This window comes from Chiloscyllium plagiosum, chromosome 51 (genome assembly GCF_004010195.1).
Source record: "Chiloscyllium plagiosum isolate BGI_BamShark_2017 chromosome 51, ASM401019v2, whole genome shotgun sequence".
Lineage (NCBI taxonomy): Eukaryota > Metazoa > Chordata > Chondrichthyes > Orectolobiformes > Hemiscylliidae > Chiloscyllium > Chiloscyllium plagiosum.
In genome coordinates, this window is record NC_057760.1 from 3,251,441 (window position 1) to 3,269,002 (window position 17,562).

At 49.4% G+C, this 17,562-nt stretch overlaps 1 protein-coding gene across 4 annotated transcripts in view; it reads right to left on the reverse strand.

Annotated features, from left to right (window-relative positions):
• Positions 1–4,251: 4,251 nt before the first annotated feature.
• Positions 4,252–17,562, reverse strand: part of otud7b (OTU deubiquitinase 7B) — a 22,049-nt gene continuing 8,738 nt past the window's right edge. For 3 of the 4 annotated variants that reach the window (XM_043684037.1, XM_043684035.1, XM_043684033.1), the window contains 10 exons: positions 17,171–17,386; positions 14,334–14,435; positions 13,995–14,122; positions 13,695–13,807; positions 13,034–13,069; positions 12,473–12,600; positions 11,574–11,723; positions 11,073–11,187; positions 9,410–9,494; positions 4,252–8,533 (listed from right to left, as the gene is read on the reverse strand). In XM_043684037.1, the coding sequence (XP_043539972.1) occupies positions 7,223–8,533; positions 9,410–9,494; positions 11,073–11,187; positions 11,574–11,723; positions 12,473–12,600; positions 13,034–13,069; positions 13,695–13,807; positions 13,995–14,122; positions 14,334–14,435; positions 17,171–17,321 (2,319 nt within the window). In that variant the 5' untranslated portion in view covers positions 17,322–17,386 and the 3' untranslated portion in view covers positions 4,252–7,222. The remainder of the gene's footprint in view (positions 8,534–9,409; positions 9,495–11,072; positions 11,188–11,573; positions 11,724–12,472; positions 12,601–13,033; positions 13,070–13,694; positions 13,808–13,994; positions 14,123–14,333; positions 14,436–17,170; positions 17,387–17,562) is intronic. The other variant, XM_043684034.1, reaches the window with a different exon arrangement.

Below are 17,562 nucleotides of genomic sequence, written 5' to 3' on the forward strand. Positions count from 1 at the left end.
GGCGTGTCGAAGTTCCATGGCACCGCGCGGGGTCAATCGATGGGGCGCGGCCAATGGGAAGGCAGTGCCAATGTGGGCGTGGCGTGCAGTGATGACGGGGCGTGTCTGTCCATAGCTACTTCCGCATTCCCCATGGATGGCTGGATGGACGGATGGATGGAAGTGTTTGTTTCCCTTCGCGCTGTGTTTGAAATGTTATGATGATGTGGAGGAGCCGGTGCTGGACTGGGGTAGACAAAGTTAAAAATCACACAACACTAGGTTAGAGTCCAAATTAGGTTATAGTACAACAAGTTTAATTACAAGCACACTAGCACAAACCTAGTGCTTCCAATTAAACCTGTTGGACTATAACCTGGTGTGGTGTGATTTTTAACTTTGAAATGTTGAAAGGCATTGTTAGTGTGACGGCCCAGGAAACCAAGCCCCCCCACTATTGCCCTGGTCGCCACAGAAGTTAAAGTTGGTAAAGGAATCCCACTAACTCCCTCAGGATTGAGGGAGGCAGTCAGAACTCACAGCCTTGATCCCAGGACTTCAGAAGAATCACTCACATCAGACCGATGCAGTTGCTGGAAATCTGAAACAAAGAATTCACATTCTGTCTCGAAACCTCACTCTCTTCAAAGACCAATTGAGTTTCTCCAGCGTTTTCTGTGGTTTGCAACAACCATTGTACTCCAACTACAGACAACACTTTACAAATTAACCACACCCGTTCCCCCCCCCCCCCAACCGCACAAACATAAACTGAAAAAACACATTGGTGGTGGGAAAACAGTTCCATTATTTTTGTTGACAAGATCTGTCGGGTTAATTGATGTTAATCCAAAAGTTTCTCCTCAACCTTTCTCTGTGTGCTTCCACTGACATGCAAGAGGCTTTGATTTATGAAAAGTCTCTTGACTTACTTTATAATCACAACTTGCAGCACGGTTGTAGCTGGCTTTCTTCAGGTTAAAGTGGCTTGCTGTAAAGAACGGTGTGTTTTCTCTACTGCAGACCTGCTGCTATCTCTTCTGACAAAGCTTCCGCGTCTTACAGTCCAAGCTGTTCAGCTAGGTGACACCCAATCACCTTGATGTTGGCAGATGGAGGATTAATTAGCTCCATTAATTGGATGGCTGGTTTGCATATTGAGTAATTCTAACGGACTGGGTTCAATTCCTGCACCAGTTGGGGTCCCCATCAAGGACTCTCCTTCCAGTTCCCTCACCTGGCCTGAGGTACAGTGACGCCTGTGCTAAGACAATAGGCCACTAGGGCAAGGTGACTATACCAGGAGCTGGGCCATCAGTGCAAGGGAAAGTTGGCACAGCCACAGCTTCACAATGACCAATACTCCGACAGCATTTCATGTCAATTCATTTTGCAAAATCACAACAAAGACAAACTAATATTCATCCCATTCTCTGAAGTCTGCTTGTGCTTACCCTTCCCTGGCCCTGCTACAAGACTCTTGCCAGCAGCTTCATTGAACTCTGTGCACCAAGAACATAAGATCCATAGAATCCCTACAGTGTGGAACAGGCACTTCAGCTCAACAAGTCAACACTGACCCTCTGAAGAGTAACCCACCCAGACCCGTTTCCTACATTTATCCTGGACTAATGCACCTATCCTACACATTCCTGAACACTCTGGGCAATTCCACATGGCCAATTCACCTAACCTGCACATCTTTAGACCATGGGAAAAAACTGGTTCACCTGGAGGAAACCCACACAGACACGTGCAAACTCCACACAGACTGTCGGCTGAGGGTGGATTCAAACCAGAGTCCCTGGTGCTGTGAGGCAGCAGTGCTAACCACTGAGCCGCCCCAAATAGGATGTAGGAACAGAGGCCATTAAGCCAGTCAAACTTGATACCGCCGGGAGCAGCAGTGTCCCACAAATACAAGATGCACTGCAGATGTTCACCAAAGATCATTAGTCAGCACCTTCCAAACCCATGACTATTTTCATTTCAAAGGACAAGGGTAACAGGTATATAGGAACACCACCAAGATTCCCTCCAAGCCACTCACTATCGTGAATTGGAAATATGATGCCGTTCTTCACTGGGTCAAAATTCTGGAACTCCCTCCCTAAAGGTATTGTGGGTACAGCACATGGTCTGCAGAAGTTGAAGAAAGCAGTTCACCACGACTTTCACAAGTGCAACTAGCCTAGGCAATACATTTTGCCCCATCAGCAACATCCACCCCCCCTTCCTCCCCCCAGGTGAATAAAGAAGGTCTGCTCTGTCATTCAATGAGGTCATGGCTGATCTGATAATCCTCAACTCCACGTTCCTGCATTTCTTTCCATAACTCTCTATTCTCTTCCTGATTAAAAAATCTTTCTCTGCCTTTAATATAGTTAATGAACCAGTTTCAGCAGCCTTGCGTGCTAAAGTATTCCACAGATACACTACACTCAGAAGAAATTCCTCATGTCAATCTTAAAAGGGTGACCCCTCATTCGGAGATTATTCACCATGGTCCTGGATTCTCCCACATGGGGAGAAAACCACCTTTCCACATTACCCTGCCAAGTTCCATGAGAATCTCATATGCTACAATAAGTTCACCTCTCTCTCTTCTAAGCTCCAATGAGTAAAGGACCAACCTCCTTGACCTGTCAATAGGACAGTCCCTCCATAGCTGGATCAGTCCAGGGAACCCTCTCTGAACTGCCTCCAATCTCACTGTACCTTTCCTACAATAAAAGGCCCAAAACTGTTCAGTGTTCCACTTGAGGTTTGGGTTTAGCAAGACCTCTGCAATGTTATAGTTTATTCTCTTTGAAATGAAGGCCAACATTCCATTTGAACACTCCAGACTCTCTCACATAAACTCTCTCCCTCTCTGCCCACCAGAAACACCGTCCCATTGGCTTGCTACCTCTACCCAACCCTGGCTCCCTCAGAGGGCACTTTCTGCCAGTGTTTGGGAGGGGCTACCTGTGCTCACGTCACAACAAAAGCAAAGTAATACAGGTACTGGAAAATGGGAAGAAAACCCAAAAGGTGAAGACAATCAGCATGTCAGGCTGCATCTGTGGAGCGACAAACAGAGTTAACATCTTCAGTCTGGTATGACTCTCCAAACCTTCTCTTAAGCACTAGATCAGGAACATATCAGGAACAGGCTGGAGTTATGAAGCTATTTTATGATTTAATCAGGTTTGTAAACAGGAGGTTAATGGATTGTCATCATGCTCAAACTGTTCCTTTCTCCAAAATGTCAATGAAAATACATATTGGAACTTTTTTTGGGTTTGACATGGTTCCAACTAATTGATGGTCGCAGTTATTCACGTTCACTTCAAGGAAAATACTGGACTGTGTTACAGTTGGGTTTGGTCCTGTTCTGCTTGAACAGCATTCACACATTGTGCTTGGGTTTTCAGCTGGGAAAAGCCAGCTAAAGAACAAGCTGCTCAGGTCCCATGTCCGGTTTCTGATGGACATTTGATGTAGGTCAGAGTGAAACCTGTATGTTCTTCTGGAACAGTGACTGAATGATCTGTTCAATATTGTACTTCCTGAGCAAGCTGTGTCTACCAAAACCACAGATACAACCACATGATTTAACCACAGGCAACTGACATAATGGAATATTCTGTATCATGCCTTTTATTTGCCTTCAAGATTATAGTTGTCATAAAAGATGAAGCTCCACAGAAGGAGGTGGAGCCTTCTAGCCTTTTACCTGAATCGTGTGAACGCTGTTTTGTGTGAAAGGGCATTTAAATAGAAAGGTCTTATGAAATGGTAACATATTTTCATATTATTTTGATTATATACAAAATCAATAATCGCTATTTGCTGAATAAACTTGCCTGATGCACCTTTTTATTTGGAGTCTATCAGAGTTTTTGTTTTAATTGTGATCTGTGGAGGAGTGAGACGAGAGTGACAATGCACCTCTCCCTCCCTGACCCTGCAAGGGATGGAATCAGAGACCTTTCTGCTCATTGAGACTCAGGACCCCACGTGAGGGTTGGGAAGAGGCAGTGTGTTAAGACCTTATTAAGCTTGGTTTGACTGTCGAAGATTTTAAAGGCTGATTGATAATCAGCTAAGAATATGAAAATGGAATGGGACTAGATAACTAATAGCATCTGTGATAGGAATCTGGGGACAAGACCTGTCCCACGAATCACTGGTGATTTTACAAGACCGCAAGTTGCTTGAAAACATTTCCAGAGCCCGATTCATCTCCCTGATGTTTACAAGGTGAAGAGGTAAAAATCAAAAACACAGTTTTATTCATTTTTCAGTTTATTCCAAAAATAGTGTGATTAAAGAAATGTCCTATGTTCTGTACATTCTAACTAACATACAGCATTCAAAATTTACAGAAAGTCATGTGTGTTACACACTGGACCTTTCAAACCTCAGAGATAAACAACACTCAGCAGTCTCAGTCACCTCCATGGGGACTTGGGGGGAGGGGGGGGCGGGGGGGGGGAATGAAAACTTCTGGAAGGATCTGGCTGCTCATGTGAGGCTTTAAAAATTATTAACTTTGTACAGCATCAATTTACAATTCTCATCAACAAGGCAACTAGGTTCCAAGGCCCAGACCTGAATGGTTACTCCTGGCCCCCAGAAACTGCAAGGCTGAGACCTTCAACCTGCAGTCGATTGGTGTTCAAGTGCCACCAGAACTCTGTGCCCAAACTTGGTTTCACTAAATATTATCTCTTTCCAATTTCACCCTCAATTCTACCATAAAAAAACAACATTCAAGGTTTCTAAATGCAAAAGTAGCAATAATAAAGAGACAGCTCACAGTGTTGAACTGTTGTGTTTAATGTATCTTACTTCCTTTGGTGACCCACTTGTGCATCCTAGCAGACAGCTCTCACTAAATGCACAGGTTAGGTATGCCAAGTGACTATGATGTTGGGGGTGGCTCTATAGGTTTTGCAATGTGACATGAACATCAATTGCACATCCTGTTCGACCCCCAAGAAGTAAAGAGCAGCAGTGAGTCATCAGTTCGAGATCCACGTCTGTACCTTCCTGACTCGGCACAGGAGCAAGAGATTGGGAGTTGGAGTTAGTGACACCAATCATTCCCCCTCCTTCTCGAGCTCTCTCCTGAGGACAGTCACGGTGGGGGCAGCATCGGAGAGAAACTGAACACTGACTGGTGGGAAAGATTATGCTCAATACAGGCTTCTGGATGGCCATGTGTCGAGTTGCTCACTTTCTGTGGCATTGAGTAATCCAGTGAGAATGGAACTGACGTAGCAGGCTCCATGACAATAACTTACACTTCAAAGCTGAACATCTCCATTCGGACTGGGGGTGGGGGGAAATAAGGGACAGTGGATTGGGATTAGTGTTATAGGGAAAGTGATGAAGGTGAGACCAAGAGAGCATTCTCTGCCACCATCCCTCTCACAGATAACCCTGGCATCACACACCTCCTTCGATCCTGATGCAGAGAAGTGGAACTCCTCTTTCATATGGATGTAGGAATGCTGGGATGGTTTGAGAGCAGAGATCAGAGCTGCAGAGACAATCCTTAAACTCATTTGTGACAGAGCAGCACTGCCTCAGCACTGACCCTCTGACAGTGCTGTAACACTGAACCATGGTCGTCACAGAAATCTTTTATTGCTGCCATTTACTTTAAATAAATGGAGAGACATTTGTTTTCTACTCAATTAATAAACTCTAAACAAAACATTATTCAACGTGGCTAGATCCTGGTTATGATTAGTTGGCAGTTAACTTCAGGGAGAAAAGCTAACAGAGCACCTCTTGTTATAATCTCTGGGGATATGTCAGTGATGGGAATTGTTGCATGGACGGAGCTCCAGACCTGATCAGTTGTTATCCAGGCTGTAACGCATGGTTTAACAATCATTTCTGGAAGCAGCAGGAATTACAGCACTTTGCAATCTTACTGACAGGACAAGGAGAAAGAGCAAGTGTGCAAGGGGACACGCGTGCGCGTACACACACAGCGAGTGTGCAGGGAGAGATCGCGTGCGCGTACACACACAGCGAGTGTGCAGGGAGAGATCGCGTGCGCGTACACACAGCGAGTGTGCAGGGAGAGGTCATGTGTGCACGTATACACACAGCGAGTGTGCAGGGAGAGATCGCATGCGTGTACACACACAGCGAGTGTGCAGGGAGAGGTCATGTGTACACGTACACACACAGTGTGCAGGGAGAGGTCACGCGTGTGCGAACACACAGCAAGTGTACAGGGAGAGGTCACGCGTGCGCATACACACACAGCGAGTGTGCAGGGAGATGTCACGGCGCGTACACAGCGAGTGTGCAGGGAGAGGTCACGTGTGCGTACACACAGCGAGTGTGCAGGGAGAGGTTGCGTGCGCGTACACACAGCGAGTGTGCAGGGAGAGGTCACGCGTGTGCAGACACACACAGCGAGTGTGCAGGGAGAGGTCATGTATGCGCGTGCGCGCGCGCGCACACACACACACACACACTCAGCAAGTGTGTGCAGGGAGAGGATGCCTGCACCATTATTATTAGCTGTGAGTATTTCCAGATGACCCACAGAGCCAGCTCACCCCCATCGCAGAGAGGCATCTGTACATTCTTCCATCTGCTCCCATGACTTTCTTGTTTTACTCCATGCAGATAAGATCATGGCTATCTGTGGCTCTGTCTGGAAGCCTCAGGCCTTGCTCCAATATCCAACAGCAACAATGCAGGGCCTGCATTGGATACCGGAGATTGTGAGACCTCTGTCAGTTATAGGCCACACTGAGGGTGAGCACAGCCTCTCGAATGCCAGCCAGCGTTCCTGCTTTATGCTGCAGTCTCTCTCCATGAGGTTCCTGCTGTGGTTCAGGTTGGGGACAGAGGGGACAAAGTGGGGGCTTGTGCCTCTGTGGAGTGTTCTGGAGGGAAGGAGTGAAATACCAACAGTTTCTGCCTTGCATGTCACACGTAACGCTCAGTAAACCAAAACTACCAACCAACATCTCTGCAAACTATACAGCTGGTGTGTGGGGGGGGGGGGGGGGGAAGGTTACTGCAGAAATAAAGGAGGCAAGATCAAAAGAAAAAGTTAACATTTCAAAACTCGTACTTTCGCCTAACGTGGACTCTCCCAGGGCCTGAACTGACTCTGGCCCCTACCCGTGGGATCTTCCTCCTCTGCCCCTTACCTCCAGGAGCAGCCATTATTGCATCTCCCATCTTGTGCTCAGAGCCTGAGCTGCAGGATAAAGTGCTGAGCTCAGAACCTGTGAGCCGGGGGCTCCCTGTCCCTCTTTCTCAGCTCCTCCTTGTAGCAACATGAGCAGTAGTTGCCTGTCTCCGGGTGCCCGTAGTAGTTGCAGTTTGTCTGACGACAGCGCGTCTGTTGGACGGAATAGGGGTTCCTACCCTTGACTGGGTCCTGGGAGCCCTCGGGTCCCAAGCAGTCTGACTGCTCTGTGAAGCCATTGCTGAAGCTGTGGTAGGAGCTGTTGCAGGAGGAGGTGGGATAATCAGGAGGCTCGTCTGTCTCTGTAGGGGGCGGGTGGCAAGAGGAGTGGGCAGGGCTGCCCACAGCAGAGTGTCCTTGCCCACAATGCCTGGGCAGGGTGGCGTAGGAGGGCAGGTTGTTGTAGGAACCACCAGCGACCTGTCGCCTGGTCTCCTTGTAGCTGGACTGTGGGGAATTAAACTCTGTTGTTACTAGGTTGGGTCGAGGGATGGAAAGGATGCCAGAGAATGGAGGGTCTTGGTAGTTGGAAAATTTTGCAGTGTGGGACTGTGGCCCAGTCTGGCTACTGTAGCCCTGAGCCGAGGGGCTGTAAGGGTTGGCAGGAAGCTCACTCACAGAGTCCTCAGCCAGACGCTCCTGTGAGTCAAACCTGGCTTGAGCAGAGAGTTCCTGATCGGCCTTCTTGACTGTACTACTGCTGGACGGCACTTTCTTGCTCACTTCCTTCTGCTCCTGCTCTGCGAAGTACCGCTCCTCAGCATCGGACAGGTAGCGCTGGATCATCTCCTCCTGGAAGGGGTGCCTGTGGCTGGTGGTAAGCAGCCCTGTGAAGATGAACTTGCGTTCTCCCTGCATGGCTGCTCGCAGAATGCTGAGGCTGAGCTTCACGTCGTTACTGTATCTGTAAGGGTCAGCAGGCTGTGATTTCGCCAGACTGCTACCCCCCACTCTGTCTCCAGCGGAAGTGCTTTCTGCCAGGCTGCTCTCTTTACCAGCTTTCTGCAACTTCAGAGAGCCCTTCTTCCTGTTCTTCTCCAAGGTGCCATTCTGCCCGTTCCCTCTGCTGCCCTTACTGTGGATAAAACCCATGTTTTTCTTCAGCCGACTGCCCAGACTCTTACCAAAGCTGCCTAGTTTATTGGCCACTGATTCTGCTCTCCTCTTCTCCTTTTCCTTGTCCTTGTCCTTCTTGGTTTTCTCTTTGCCACTGGCCTTGCTGCTGTTCCCGTTGGAGCTGCTGCACACCGACTCCTTGTCGGATTCTCCGGACTCAGCCACCGACCTGGCGTCATCACCTCCGGAGGCACTGGGAGACTCTGGCTGGGCCAGGGGGGCTTGCTACAACAAAGACCACAACAGTCACAACACCACCAACTCTTCCCAGCACTTCCACTCAATCTGACCAGGACTGACTGACCGACCGAGCACCAGGCTCTCTTCAAGCTATACACAAGAACAGGTTGTATATCCCTGGAGTCTAATGGGAGACGGTGGTGGAGCAATAACCCAGAGGTCAGGCCAATGCTCTGGGGAAACGGGCTCAATGAAATGTGGAATCAAACAGTGACCATGATATCAGAGTCTGCTGCTGCTGCACACTGACCCCTTTGTCAGGCTCCCTGGACCTGGCCTCTGACTGGGCATCGACCCCTCCAGAGACACAAGGCAACCTCAGCTGGGCCACTCCCACTGGTGATCGGTGAAGGCAGTCTGCCTGAAGCAGCCTCCTTCAGTGACTGCAGCATCACCCAACAACTACCATATACAACAACAACAAAATGAGAAAGGAATGGGATGGAGGTGTGGAACTGAATGGCCTGTTTACATGGGAATGGGTCAGTCAGAGAGGAGCCCCTCAGCACGCCTTCGGAAATGAATCTGGTGAAGGGATCCGGATTGGGATTCGCTCATGTGTGACAGGCCAAGGTTAAGTAGACGAGGTTACTCTCATACAGCCAGTGGGGAGAGCAAAGGGACCACCAGAACATTTTGTGGAGTGGGGGCTTCAATGTGTAGGCCATGGTTTGGGGTTACTACTCAGAAAACCTCGGGTGGGGTGGAGGGGGGATGTCACCGTTCAGACTGTGGCGGGGGTCATCACAGTTTGCAGTGGTAAGCATACAGGCTATGGGGGAGGGAAGGGTAACCGTACAGACCAGTTCGCTACAGGAAGCACTGACTGCAGTTTGAGAGCATTCCCTCAGCAATACTCACCTGGGCTTCAGAGGCAACTTGGATCCAGGTCACACTCATGTAGGTATGCAGCAGGTGGAGCTTGGCTTCCAATGAGAGAGTCACACTGCAGGCAAGCAGACAGGAACGTCACAAAGGAGGACAGAGACAGAGGGAGAGAGAGAGACAGACAGGACACAGAGAGAGAGAGAGAGAGAGAGAGAGATAGACATACACAGAGACAGAGAGATACACACAAAGTCAAAGAGGTAGGGCATGGGCTGGCAGTGAGAGGGGCAGAGGGAGGGAGGGAGATGTAAGATAGGGAGACACACACGGAGGAGGACACGCAGGGAGAGAGGCACATTGTGAGGGAGAGATAGAAAATGAAACAGTGACAGAAGGTGACAAGCAGAAAACTGTCCACACTCCCTTTGGAGACCAGAGATTGCACACAGGTGCAATGCTGTCACTGTGAGGTGATGTGTAGCCTCCTGTGGAAGGTGTGGTCTGCAGACCACAGTACGGCTGAGTGGGCTTTCGAGGCTCAGTTGAATAGTGAGCCACATTGCCCCCTTTACTTTGAGCAACAAGGATGTTTTAACATGGACATGCTCAGTAGCATCTATGGAAACATTGGGCAACATTCAATGACTGGGAAATTGACACAGGACAGTGCCCCGAAAGCATGGCCTCGTGATGGGCACTCTGTAACCTCTGCCCATCAGCCAACTAAGCTCAGACACAGTGAATACTTCAGGGATATTCACACCCTATGTTCCCCTCCAAACAAAACTATCTGCTTTAGGGAAGAAAACCTTCCATCTTTACCTGGTCTGGCCTATATCGGACTCCAGACCCACAGCAAAATGGCTGATGCTTCCTTGCCCTCAAATGACCGGAGGGCGACAGTCCATTCAAGGGTGAATGCGGGACAGGCAACAGGTACCAGAAACACCTACATCCCATGAAAAATATTCAGGAAAAAGGATGGATGTTTGCTTTGATGAACGCCTATGCTCTGACTGTAAAAATGACCCGGGGCTTCTGGCTGTCTGACATTTCAACACCTCACCTTGTCCCCTGGCCAATATTCCTGCCTCAGGCTTGCTGCAGTGCTCCAGTGAAGCTCAGCACAAGCTGGAAGAACAGCACCTCACCTTCTGCCTGGGGACTCTACAGCATTCTGGACTCAATGCTGAGTTTAACAAACTTAGAGCATGAACACCTCCTTCAATGTCCTTTACCCAGCCCCATATCCCAGGCCCTGACATGACAATGGGCTGCTTTCAGCGCAACCAACACACTTTCATCAACTCATTGCCCCTAATGTCACTTATTCGCTTCTCTTCTTCCCTGGCTACTATCTCAATCCCTTTGGTCTGTCTAACCTGTAGCTTTCTCTCTCTCCCCCCACCGCTGGGCTCCCTCTCCACCTCCCACCATCAGCATAAATAGTCCCCTTTCTCAGCTGCAAACTGTCTGAAGGAGGGTCACTGAACACCAAATATCTCCTTTCGCACCACAGACACTAACCAGACCTGCTGGGTTTCTGCAGCAATTTCTGTCCGTGCGTGTTTAAGGAGAATTGCAATTGGGATCTGAGATTGGGTGCAATTTCTGAGTGGAGGGAAAGTGAGCTGAAATGAAATTATTCACAGACTGCCAGCAGGTTTCTTTCAGCTTGGAGTCTGTTTGTACATACCTGGCCAATCGCACGTTGTCATTGTCGTCCCGTCCCCATTCCCAATCCTTCCCTGGATCGACCGCAAAATGTATTGGAAGTAACTTGTGTTCAGAATCAGTCAGAGGAATCACGGCTGGGAGGAGGGATACATGAGGAGATGGTTAGAAACGGAGGGCAGTGTGACTGACAGCATGACAGAAAAGCTGCTTCATGGCCAAATAGAACCCACAATCTCAATCTGTCATTGGGAGTTCCATTTGTATAGCCACCACTAGGATGTCCCAAGTGCCTTGTAGCTCTGAATCCTAATGTTTGATATATAGCCACTTGCACTGTGTAGAAATTGTGACAGCCAATTTGCACAGAGCAAAATCCCCCCCAAAAAAACTGACAATTCCAACTGTTTTAATGATGTTTGAGGGATAATGAAGGGCAAATATCACTGTGAGGAGATTGAGGGAGAACTCTCACTGCTATCCCACAGTAACAGAGGGGTGTGAGCATTCCTGCACCCAGTACCTTGTTCTTTATTGGTCTCTCTCTGTTCCATGGAGACAAGTGCAGAGAAGTGAGCCTGATCGTAGGCCAGGACCAGTGGAGATCGATGGCACTTATTGGCTGGAACCTCCAGCGGTAAGTAGATGCCCCCAAACGGTATGGGAGCAAAGGCTGCAAAGCAAGCACAGTAATTCCCAGTCAGCACTCAGTAAGACAAATATCCCCCAGCAGGGAAAACACACTCACCACCTCATTCCTGCCCTTGTGGATGTCAGACACTGCAAAAAAAAAAACACCGAGCATACAATGGGAGGAATAATTCAAGGACAAAACTCCAGATTCCAGTCACAGATCCAAATTCAGGACCCTGTCAGTGGGAGGACCAATATCAAGCGATGGTCTCAGTCTCAGCTCTGTCCTGGATGTGAGGGTTCACAGTCTTTCAGAAAGGGAGAATCCAAGACAAGGCACCAGACAGCAACTACTCCCAGCTGCAAAACGGTGTGTGGAACTGGGCACAGTGCAGAGGGAGCTTTACTCTGGGCGGCACGGTGGCTTAGTGGTTAGCATTGCTGCCTTACAGTACCAATGACCTGGGCTCGATTCCATCCTCAGTCTGCTCGGAGTTTGCACATTCTCCCAGAGTCTGTGTGGGTTTCCTGCGGGTGCTCCGGTTTCCTCCCACAGTCCAAAGATGTGCAGGTCAGGTGGATTGGCCATGCTAAATTGCCCAAAAGTGTCCAGGAATGTCAAGATGGTTGGATTAGCCATGGGAAATGCAGGGTTACAGGGATAGGTTGGTAAGGATGCACTTCGGATGGTGAGGATGGACCCGATGGGCTGAACGGCCTGCTTCCACATTGTAGGGATTCTATAATTCTATGCATCTAACCCCATGCTGAGAGTACACTCGCACCTACCTTCGCCTCCCGAGTCTCTGAGCATGGTGTCAGCTACTACTACAATTGGCCTTCGCAGGACATGTGCTAGGACAAAGACATGGAACTCCTCCAAACTCTCGTACACCGGTTCCTCCGAGCTGTCCACACTGTAACAGACATTCTGTTATTGGTATGATCAGTGCTACAGCCTGCTTCCAGAGAACTGCAGATAAATCAGACAAATTCACAGCATAGAAACTGAGCTGATCCTCAACTCCCAATTGGGAAGCACCGAGCCAAGCGGGATCGCCATCAAGGCTCTAATCACATGAGTCCATGGCCACTGCCTCTATCCGCCTCTGTACTACAGCCCAGGGCCGGGGTGGTAACAGGAGAATCCTGTGCAGAATGAGTGACTCCCTCCCCATGATCTTCCAGGCGCAGTGTGAGACAGCAAACATCACCAGATCCAGTGAATTAATTCCTGAGATACAGCCTGTCCTCACTGGCCCTGAACGCACCAGAATCACAGCTGGGCAGGACGTGATCAGAACCCGACACCCCACCCTGGCCTGACGCCCCACCCTCCGGGTTACTTGCCTGTTGAGTGCAGGGAAGGTTGTTGGTGCCAGTCTCCTGGAAGATACAAACAGCAGAGTCACAACAGGAGCCTACTGCCCCAAGCGATCTTATACTCCCTCCGCCTTCTCTCTACTTATCCTGCTCACTTGCTCGCTCGCTTCTCCCCAGGCCCACCCCCCTCCCATTTATCTCTCCACCCCAGAGACTCCCTGCCTCCATTCCTGATGAAGGGCTTTTGCCCGAAACGTCGATGTTCCTGATCCTCGGATGCTGCCTGACCTGCTGTTCTTTTCCAGCATCACTCTAATCCAGACGCTCCCTCCTTCTGTGCTTCTCTCCCTTCCCAGTTCCAGTCCAATTTTACACCCAATTCCAATAATGACCTCAGGTGTGACCCCCCATTCTCCCACAAGTGCCCTCACCCCATGTCCCGACCTCCCCTGTATATAAGCTGCCACCCCACAAACCCCACCCCATTGCTCATGCCATCAACACTCACCTGCCTTCCCCGGTACTTGACCCTCTCCTGCCCAAATACCCCATCCTCCCCCAAACCCTCATCTGCCCAAATGAACCCTCCTCCAGTCCCAATGCTAGTAAATAAACCTCTCTCCCAATGTCCAGACATACCCAATCCTTTCCCATTGCTCACCCATCCTGCCCCACTGCCCACACGTACCCTCCACAGCCACTTCCATTGGTTCCATAATGAATACGGGGCTCGCTGGATGCCAGCTTGATCAACTCGTCCCACTCCTTCTGCCATTCCTCCTCGGTATAAACAAGGCCAGACTGTGAGAGAGTGAGAACAGGAGAGTCACACAGATGAGGAGGGGAACACATAGACGTATTATGTTGCAGCTCAGACAGCAGTGTGGGTGGAAGCAAGCCTTCTCCACAGGAGAAACGCAAACATACCACAGACCGCAAGAGATGTGGAGAAGGTGGGGGGCTCGGCACATTGCTGCCACTCATTTACCTCCTTATTCTGTTGGGTTTGTTGCCAACGCCACCTCCTTTTCAAAGCTTCTTTCTCCACTCCTTTCTCCATCATGGAATATAGAGACTTCCTTAACATCAGGTCCCGATCATGGAACCCCCACATCCCTATGTACAAACCACAAACAATTCAACAGTTCATCACTCAGTCCAGCAAGGGGCGCCCGCCTGAGAGAGAGAGCCTTACACAGACCCCACGTCCCCCTCAGAAAGAGAGAGCCTTACGCAGACCCCACGTCCCCCTCAGAGGGAGCTGGTTCCAAACTGGAGTCCAGCGATCAATGGAACGTTACCAGGATCGTTTATAGACCAGACATACCTAAAGAAGCAGCATGAAGCAGACAGTTCCCATCCCCAGTCGTTGCCAGGGGTAACAAGCGTTGGCAGCTGGCATCAACATTTGCCCACCAGTTTAGGCGTCCTGAGAGAAACAGGAAACCGCGACATCAGTACCAAACACATTGTCATTTCTCAGAGACTTTCATCAAAGCACACTGGGTCATTCGGACAAATCTCTGCACAAACAGGGAACATTGCAGCGAACTGACAGGAAGAGCGTTCAAAAACATGGAACATGTTCAGCAAGCCTCCAGAACCTGACAGCTCCAGACCTCTATCAGAAAGCAGTTCATCACCTGAGCTACAATCAGTGGATCAATGAGAGGCACACCCTTCTCAGAGGCAGACCTCTGGGTTCACCACATCAACAGAGTGGCTACAGGAGCAGGTCAGAGGCTGGGAATCCTGCTGACTCCCCAATGCCTGTTCACCATCAACAAGGCACAAGTCAGGAGGGTGATAGAAGACCTCGATGAGAGCTGTGCCAACAACACTCAAGGAGCTCGACACCATCCAGGACAAAGCAGCTTGTTCGACTGGCACCACATCCACCCCCTTTCAACATTCATTTCCTCCTGCACTGATGCTCAGTAGTGGCTCGGTGTACTTTACAAGATGCACTGCAGTAACTCACAAAGCTTCCTTTAACTACATCTTCCAAACCCACAACCTGGATAAATGTCGGAAAGATGTCCCCGATGACCAGACAGTCCAGAACCAAGGGTCAGATTTTAAGGATACAGGATAGGCCACTAAGGACCGTGTTAAAGAGAAATGTCTTCATGCAGAGAGTGGTAAGCCTGTGCAATTCTTTGCCACAAAAGGTGATTGAGGACAAAGCATAGAAGGTTTTCACAAAATAGTTAGAGAGAGGTCTTAGGACAACAGGGTTGAAAGGAGATGTCAAGAAAGCAGGTCCAGGTCAGTGATTTGGATTATCAGCCGTGATCAGATGGGACCAGGGAGCTGGGTGAATGATCTACTCCTGCTCCTAGTTTCTGTTTCTGACCACAATCACTGAGAAGGTCCCGTTCCCCGGATCCATGGAAACGCCACCATCTACAAGTTCATCCAAGTCATTCACCAACATGACTTGGAAATCTGTGACCAATCCTTCAGTGGGACTGGGTTAAAATATCCAGAGCTCAGTGCTGAGGGAGCACTACACTGTGTTTGATGGGGACAATGTAGAGGAGGCTTTCATTTCTGCTAAAAGACTACAGGTAGCTTTACTCTGTCTGCATCCCTGTGCAGTCTCTGTAATGGGAGGGTTCAATTAGATTAGATTACATTACAGTGTGGAAACAGGCCCTTCGGCCCAACAAGTCCACACCGACCCGCCGAAGCGAAACCCACCCATACCCCTTCATTTACCCCTTACCTAAGACTACGGGCAATTTAGCATGGCCAATTCACCTGATCTGCACATCTTTGGACTGTGGGAGGAAACCGGAGCACCCGGAGGAAACCCACGCAGACACGGGGAGAACGTGCAAACTCCACACAGTCAGTCGCCTGAGGCGGGAATTGAACCCGGGTCTCTGGCGCTGTGAGGCAGCAGTGCTAACCACTGTGCCACCGTGCCGCCCACAATGGGGGGGGAGACAGTGTAGAGGGAGCTTTACTTTGTCTGCATCCCTGTGCAGTCTCTGTCCTGGGAGGGTTCAATGCAGGGGACAGTGTAGAGGGAGCTTTACTCTCTGCATCCCTGTGCAGTCTCTATCTCCATCGAACCCTCCCAGGACAGTGTCAAGGAAGTGTTATTTCTAGTTTAAAATTGTAGAAGAAACTTTACTATCTGTTTAAAACAGTCGAGGTAGCATTACTCTATACCTAACCCAGTGCTGTCCCTGTCCTGGGAGCGTTTGATGGGGAGCATTACTCTATACCTAGTGTCCCTGGGAGCATTTGATGGGGGGGGGGGGGAGAAGAGAACAGTATAGAGGGAGCTTTATTCTGGCTTTACTCTGTATCTAACCCCATGCTGTCCCTGTCCCTAGGAGTGTTTGATGGGGGGACAGTGTAGAAGGAGCTTTACTATGTAACCCCGTGCTGTCCTTGTCCTGGGAGTGTGCAATGGGTCACAGCCTAGAGAGAGAGAGCTTTACTCTGCATCTAACCCAGTGTTGCCCCTGTCCCACGAGTGCTTGACAGGGGCAGGGTTTAAGGTAGCTTTATTCTCAGTTTGAGAGAGCAGGGTTGGCTTAACTCTGTATCTAACCCCGTTCTGCCCCTGTCCTGCGAGTGTTTCATGGGGGCAGTATCAAAGAAGCGTTCCTTTCATTTCAGTTCAGAAGAGGGAGATTTACTCTGTCTAACCACGTGCTGCCCTGAGAGTGGTCAACAGGGACAGTAACGTTTTACTCTGCATTGACTATGACGTCAGTCATCTAAGCACAGAACATTGACATGAGTTCACCAGTGAATTTTAACATCCGTGTTGGTCCTGTCCATTACACTGAGCAGACTTCTCAACTCACTGGCTGTAATTCTATCACTGGGCTCAGGTAACAAATAAATGGCTTGGGTTCTACTTCCTGGTTTTTATTTTCCAGTTCGGCCAGAGGATGACGTTGTGTTCACATGGGATCAGTTACCAAGAGAAGGTGTTTCATTCACACAGACCAAGCATCCCACACATGGGAGAGACAGCAGCACAGGAACAGGGGCCATTACATTAATCTAATTAACTGGCTCACTAGGACCCTGGTTGTGAGAACACACTGCAATGCACTTTGGCTCCAGCCCACTGCACCTCATACCCTTACCATGTCGTTGTCTGAATAAACCAAAGACAACAGGGACTGACTGACTTACCAGCCTGCTCCAGTGCCACCAGCATCGATTGTTCGATTAAATCTCTCTCAATGAAGTTTCGGAAGTCTTCGCGATAAACAGTCAGATCAGGCAGTTGGAAGGTGCAGATAGGAGTGTCCAGTGAGTGCTCACTGCTGCCATTGTTCGACATGTGGGAACGTGCTAGAGAGACAATGGTGGAGCTGGCGTGAGAGATTCCCCGGGTCAGCCGCTTCTCTGCTCAAAGCAAAACATTCCCATTAAATGGCAGAATTAAACAAAACCCTCATTCTATTTATCGCTATTCTCACACTGCTGGGAAATAGGGCGCTCACAATGCTCCTCCCTTTACACCCCCCTACCACACACCCACCCACCCCCAACCACCCCTCCACACAAACACACCCACCCTC